This window comes from Otolemur garnettii, unplaced genomic scaffold (genome assembly GCF_000181295.1).
Source record: "Otolemur garnettii isolate 467f Iridium unplaced genomic scaffold, OtoGar3 scaffold00128, whole genome shotgun sequence".
NCBI lineage: Eukaryota > Metazoa > Chordata > Mammalia > Primates > Galagidae > Otolemur > Otolemur garnettii.
The window spans coordinates 2,649,105-2,655,317 of record NW_003852523.1 but is presented as its reverse complement, the minus strand read 5'-3'; the positions used below and the strand labels follow the sequence as shown (position 1 = coordinate 2,655,317).

The window sequence follows — 6,213 nt, the reverse complement described above, 5'->3', positions numbered from 1 at the left end:
TGTGGTGGGCACCTGTAGTCCCAGCTACTTGGGAGGCTGAGGCAAGAGAATCGCCTAAGCCCAAGAGCTGGAGGTTGCTATGAGCTGTGACCCCACAGCACTCTACAGAAGGCGACAAAGTGAGACTCTTGTCTCTAAAAAAAAAAAAGAAAAGAAAATGGGCAAAACACATGAGCAGACATCCTACCACAGAAGATACACAGTAGACAGCATACAGCACAGGGAGAAGGCTCAACATCATCAGCCACTAAGGGAATGAAAACAGACGGAGCCACGGCACCTCGCAGCACCACAGCAACTGCCGTGCAACGTGCAACGAGTGCCTCGGTGCAGACGAGACTGAAGGCTCGACAAAACAAGCCAGTAAAAGATGACAAATGCCACATGACTCCACTGCATGAGATACCTGGGGACAGAAGGAGGACGGTGAGCACGGTGGGGGGTAGTGAGTGGGGTAGGGGGGGTGGTAGTCGGTGTTTAGCGGCAGAGTTTCAGGTTGGGAAGATGAAACAGTGCTGGAAATGGATAGTGTGACGGCCGCCCAACATGCCCTTGAAATGTGCACTTGAAAATGGTTACGATGGTTAAGTGTTACATTATGGTATTTTACACAGTTTTTATTTCTTTTTTCTTTTTCTTTTTTTTGAGACAGTGTCACTATGTGGCCCTCGGTAGAGTGCCATGGTATCGCAGCTAACAACAACCTCCAACTCCTGTGTTTAGGTGATTCTCTTGCCTCAACCTCCTGAGTAGCTGGGACTACAGGCGCCTGCCACAATGCAGTTTTTTTTGTTGCAGTCTGGCCGGGGCGGGGTTCGAACTCGTCACCCTTGGTATATGGGGCCGGCGCCCTACCCACTGAACCACAGGCGCAGCCTAATGATTTTTAAAAATTAAAATATTTTTAACAAAACTAAAAGAAAGAAATCAGCATGGGACTGGGGATCCAGTACACAGACTAAGGATTCACTTCACACCCTGAGAGCTCATTCCCAGACTGGCAGGGTCAGATGTCTAGAGAGTCCTTTGGCAGGAAACCATTGAGACAACCCGGCAACTGTGAAAGGGCCAGTGGTCTCACCCATCAATGCAGATGTAGAACAGGACCCCACATATGTACCTGGGACTGCACAGGGGAGTACGGGCTCCCAGGCTCCCCACTCAGCAAGGTCTCACTGTTCATTTTTGTTTTTAGACAAGCAATATAGCGACTGCAGAAATCTTTGCAGAGTTCATTAACCTTTTCCAGCTCCAGAAGATGAATACGCAAAACCTGGATTGCTTTTACCATCTAAAAGCAGAGAAAAGAAAGACGTTCAGACAAGAAAAAGGTTGCATTACAGTGAGTTACCATTGTCACACATAACTAGTTCTTAGTTATTAGACAGAATCTAGGAAAGAGAAGGACTCAAATCAGAAGTTGCACAAATTGATGACCCATTCTAGTGCCACTGTGTGTGGGAGTACAGGGGACACACGAAGGTGCCCGGGGCCTTGCTCCACCGCTCTCTCTGTGACAGGGCACCTTGTTTACCCCGTCTACTCAGTCTCTGCATTCATAAATAGGAATATATCCATACGCACTCCTAAGTGGTTCTAAACTTTAATAATGCTCAATTTTGGTGTCAAGTCTAAGAACACTTTGCCTAGCCCTAGATCCAGATTTTCTCTTATGTTTTATATTTTTGTACTGAGTTACTAAGTTGTGGGGTATTTTATCCCATAGCAATAGATAACTAATGTCAACAACGAACCCCTTTCATAAGTACCATGCACCTGTGAATCAACAACTCTAAAGCTCATCTCCTTCACCTATGAACTTGAAGGTGACAACCCATATATATTTGTGCAATGAATAAATGAACCAACTAATCAACAGCAAAAACCACTAAGTACCACGCTCTGCCAGGCCTGTGCTAAACACTCACCAGTCAGGGGCACCTTGTCCCTGCCACCCAGAGGGGAGAGAGGACACCTGCTCCCCACCTGCTGTCAAGGCAGGAGTGGGCCAATGGAAAGATGGATACACAACAGAATCAGGCAGAGAGAGCTGCTGATCCTCACCCCAAAAGGGCCAGTACTGTGAAGTCTCACTTCAGGGATGAGAAGCAGATAACTCACCTGTGAATTCTATTAGGTGGCCAGGCATCTGGGCTTATACCTGTAATCCTGGCACTCTGGGAGGCTGAGGCAGAATTGCCTGAGGCCAGGAGTTTGAGATCAGCCTGAACAAAAATGAGACTTCATCTCTATGAAAAATAGAAAAATTTGGCTCAGCACCCGTACGTCAGTGGTTAGGGCATGGGCCACATACACCAAGGCAGGTGGATTTGAACCTGACCCAGGCCTGCTAAACAACAATAACGATTACAACAGAAAAATAGCCAGGCACTGTGGCAGGAGCCTGTAGTCCCAGCTACTTGGGAGGCCAAGGCAAGAGAATCGCTTAAGTCCTAGAGTTTGAGGTTGCTGTGAGCTGTGATGTCACAGCGCTCTACTGAGGGTGACATAGTGAAATTCTGTCTCAAAAAAGAAAAATAGAAAAATTAGTCAGGGGTTGTGGCAAGGGCCTGTAGACCCAGCTCCTCAAAAGGCTGAGGCAGAAGGGCTGCATGAGCCCAGGAGTTTGAGGTTGCTGTGAGCTATGACAACACCAGGCAACAGAGCAAGACTATCTCCAAACAACAACGATAACAACTATCAGGACTAGTAAGGACTGAGCATATTCTGAGTAAGAATCTTTTTATTTTAAAGATACAGGGTCTCATGCTGTCACCCAGGCTGGAGAGCAGAGGCATGATGATAGCTCCCTGCAGTCTCAAACCTCGGGCTCAGGTCATCCTCCTGCCTCAGACTCCCAAGCTGCTGAGACTGCAGACGTGCACCACCACGCCGGGCTCACTTTGTTGTTTTTCGTAGAGATGAGGTCTTGCTATATTATATTGCTCAGGCCAGTCTCAAACAATCTCTTGCCTTAGCCTCACGAAAGTGCTGGGACTACAGGCATGAGGCCCACATGGGTCTGACTTTTTTTTTTGAAAAGTCTTACTCTGTCACCCTGTGTAGCGTGCTGTAGCATCATAGCTCACAGCAACCTCAAACTCCTGGGCTCAAGCAACTCCCCTACCTCAGCCTCCTGAGCAGCTGGGACTATAGGAGCCTGCCACAATACCCAGCTAGTTTCTCTATTTTTAGTTGAGACTGGGTCTTGCTCTTGCTCAGGCTGGTCTTCAACTCCTGAGCTCAAGCAATCCTTCCTTCTCAGCCTCCCACAGTGTGGGGATTACAGTCAAGAGTCACTGAGGATGGCCCTTGGTTTTGTTTGTTTGTTTGTTTTGATTTTTTAAAAGCTAAAACCTGGGCAATTTATTCAGGAAGTTTTCCCAAGGCCTTTTTGAAGGGCCCTGCCCACGGTTTTGATGTGGGACCCATTAGGCTCTAATGGAGTACAGGGACAGTCCCTGAAGCCAGGTCTCTGTGCTACTGCCCATCTGAGAGGGAACCGCTTGCCAGTGCTCAGGTGGGAGCAGAGTGGTGCGCAGATGAAGGCTGTGCTGCCACAGAGCTCCGAAAGACAGAGCTGACTCTGGGTCTACCAGAGACCTTACGTCCAAGTAATTCTCCATTTCCTTCGGAGAGTGCAGAAAACACTGGATTTTGGAGCCATGGACCTGGGAGTAGGTCTCTGGTCCCTGGGAGTACCACGAATCAGTGTGGGCCTCAAGGCAGTGCTGTCTTTGAGAATAAAGTCACATGGTAACCCAACAGCAGAATTTGAGCACAGACTCCCCAACCCCGTGAACCTTTACAGATCCACAGGAGATACCCGAATCCCCCAGTCCTGTCAGGAAGGAGGCGCAAATCATTTATTCGCTCAGTGAAGGAAAGGTCGACTGGCCAAGGCCTTATGGACACCCGATCACATGCGCTAGCAGGTATGCTCCTCCGTGACTGTACGGCTCTCTCCTTCAGCAGGACTCCAAGGAGTCTAAATTCTACTTACACATTCAAAATTTTACTTACTAAATTGTCAGTTTCTGGATCTTCACAAAAGAAAGGTTTCCCCTCTTTCTCTTGCTTCCTTACAAAATTTTCAATGTCCACATCAAAACTGGCAGAAGTTGTGCCTTCGGAGCCCTGGGTGGATTGTTCACATTTTTCAAACAACAAAGCTAATAATGGGAACAGTGGATGCCTGGGGAGGAATAAAAAGAATAAACACACGTCTCACACGCCTATGAGAAAGTGTTAGTGTGTGTGCGAGCATTATTTTATATCACACCTTTGCTGGGTTCTAATTTATACATCACACAATTTATCCGTTTAAAGTATAAAGGTCAACGGTTTTCAGTATGTTCATAGACTTGTGGCATCATTAGCAGTCACTTTTAGAATGTTTTCATCATCTCCAAAAGAAATCCTGTACCCAGTGGCCGTCCATTTACCCCACACCGCAGCCCACCACAAATCTACTTTCCATCCCTATACATTTACCTCCTTTAGACATTTCATATAATCGGAATCATACCCCATGTGACTCACGGTGGTCGGCCTCACCCCATATAATGTTTTCAAGGCTTAGTTGTAACCTGCTATTGGTTACTTCATTCCTTCGTATGTCCAAATAACACTCTATTACACGGATGTACCACTTTAGTGCTGAGGCATCACAGGTCACAGCAACCTCCAACTCTTGGGCTTAAGTGATTCTCTTGCCTCAGCCTCCCAAGTAGCTGGGACTACAGGGGCCTGCCACAACACCCGGCTATGTCTGTTGCAGTTGTCACTATTTTAGCTGGCTGGGGACAGGTTCAACTCTGCCATCCTCAGTATATGGGGCTGGTGCCCTGCCCCCTGAACGTACCACATTTTGTCAATTTGTCCATTAGTTGTTGGACAAATGGGTTGTTTCCCACTTTGGTTCTCATGGTTAATGTTGCTATGAGCACTGACACCCAGTCTGTGTGTGGATAAGTGCTTTCCCATCTCCTGCGTACCTGCACGCAGTGGGACTGCCAGGTCACACGCAGCTCTCTGCCTTCTTCAGGCACTGCCAGACTTTTCCAAGTGGCCACCCCACTTTATATTCCCACCAGCAATGTATGAGGATTCTACTCTCGCCATAGTCTCAACGCCACTTGTTCTTTTCTGTACAGCATCAAAATGAGAGGTGTGTCTCTGGTATTTATTTTTACACAATAAATCAGCATGTATCTCTTGAAAAAACTTCAGACCACATTTGCAAAAATCAAGCAGAAATCCACTGGGCACCACACTACTCCCCGCCCTCCTCTCCCCGAGTGGTGCTGTGAATGAGTTAGTGGGGGGTCCTTGCCCTGAGGACATGGCATTCACACGGTTCTGTACCTGGGTGTGTTCTTCAAAGTGTTCCTACATCACTTGAGGGGACTGGCTCCACAGTGCAGGTCTCGGGAGCTGGCCAGGGCCCCGACTCCGTTGAATGCCCTTGACACTGTTAATGCACTTGGAACAAGGAGCACCTCGTTTTCTTTTTGAAATGTGTCCCCTAAATTATGTAGTCAGTGCTGCTTAAGAGAGAGTATCAGTGCACCTTAACTGTGGCAATGCAGGCCACAGTCTGAGACCCCACAGTGTCACATTTACTTGCTGTTTGTTGTTTGAGTTGTTCACAGATGATTACTGTTTACAATGTAGGAGCCTGGGTTCACATAAGCAATGACCTTTCAGGGGAGCTAGGTAGAAACAGGATGGCATAAACATTATAAGTTACTACCGTTATTACCGTACCGGCTAGGGTTGGTGGCTCACGCCTACAATCCTGGCACTCTGGGAGGCCAAGGCAGGTAGAGCTCAGGAGTTGGAGACCAGCCTGAGCAAGAGACCCTATCTCTACTAAAAATAGAAAAACTAGCCAGGCATCCTGGTAGGTGCCTGTAGTCCCAGCTACTCAGAGAATTGCTTGAGCCTAGGAATGTGAGATTGCTGTGAGCTACGACGGTGCTAAGCACTCTATCTAGGGTGACTGCATGGGACTCTGTTTAAAAAAAAAGAAAAGAAAATATTACCATCACGCGCTGCAGTAGGATAAACTGTGAAGACACTAGGCTAAGTGCAATATCCTGTCACAAAAGGAAAAATACCATATAATTCCACTTACATAAGCTCTCTAAAATGGTCAAGTTCATAAAAACACAAGAGTAGAATGGGGCTCAGCAGGTGCCTGGCGGGGGG

The 6,213-nt window shown here is 47.4% G+C and overlaps 1 protein-coding gene across 3 annotated transcripts in view; it reads right to left on the bottom strand.

Moving 5' to 3' along the window:
- The window catches only part of PKNOX1 (PBX/knotted 1 homeobox 1), a 35,702-nt gene that overhangs the window by 21,904 nt on the left and 7,585 nt on the right, over positions 1-6,213 (bottom strand). For 2 of the 3 annotated variants that reach the window (XM_003798072.3, XM_023518119.1), the window contains exons 3-4: positions 4,024-4,195; positions 1,121-1,291 (exon numbers count right to left, since the gene is read on the bottom strand). In XM_003798072.3, the coding sequence (XP_003798120.1) occupies positions 1,121-1,291; positions 4,024-4,195 (343 nt within the window). Of the gene's footprint in view, positions 1-1,120; positions 1,292-2,121; positions 2,157-4,023; positions 4,196-6,213 lie in introns of those variants that run through there. The other variant, XM_023518120.1, reaches the window with a different exon arrangement.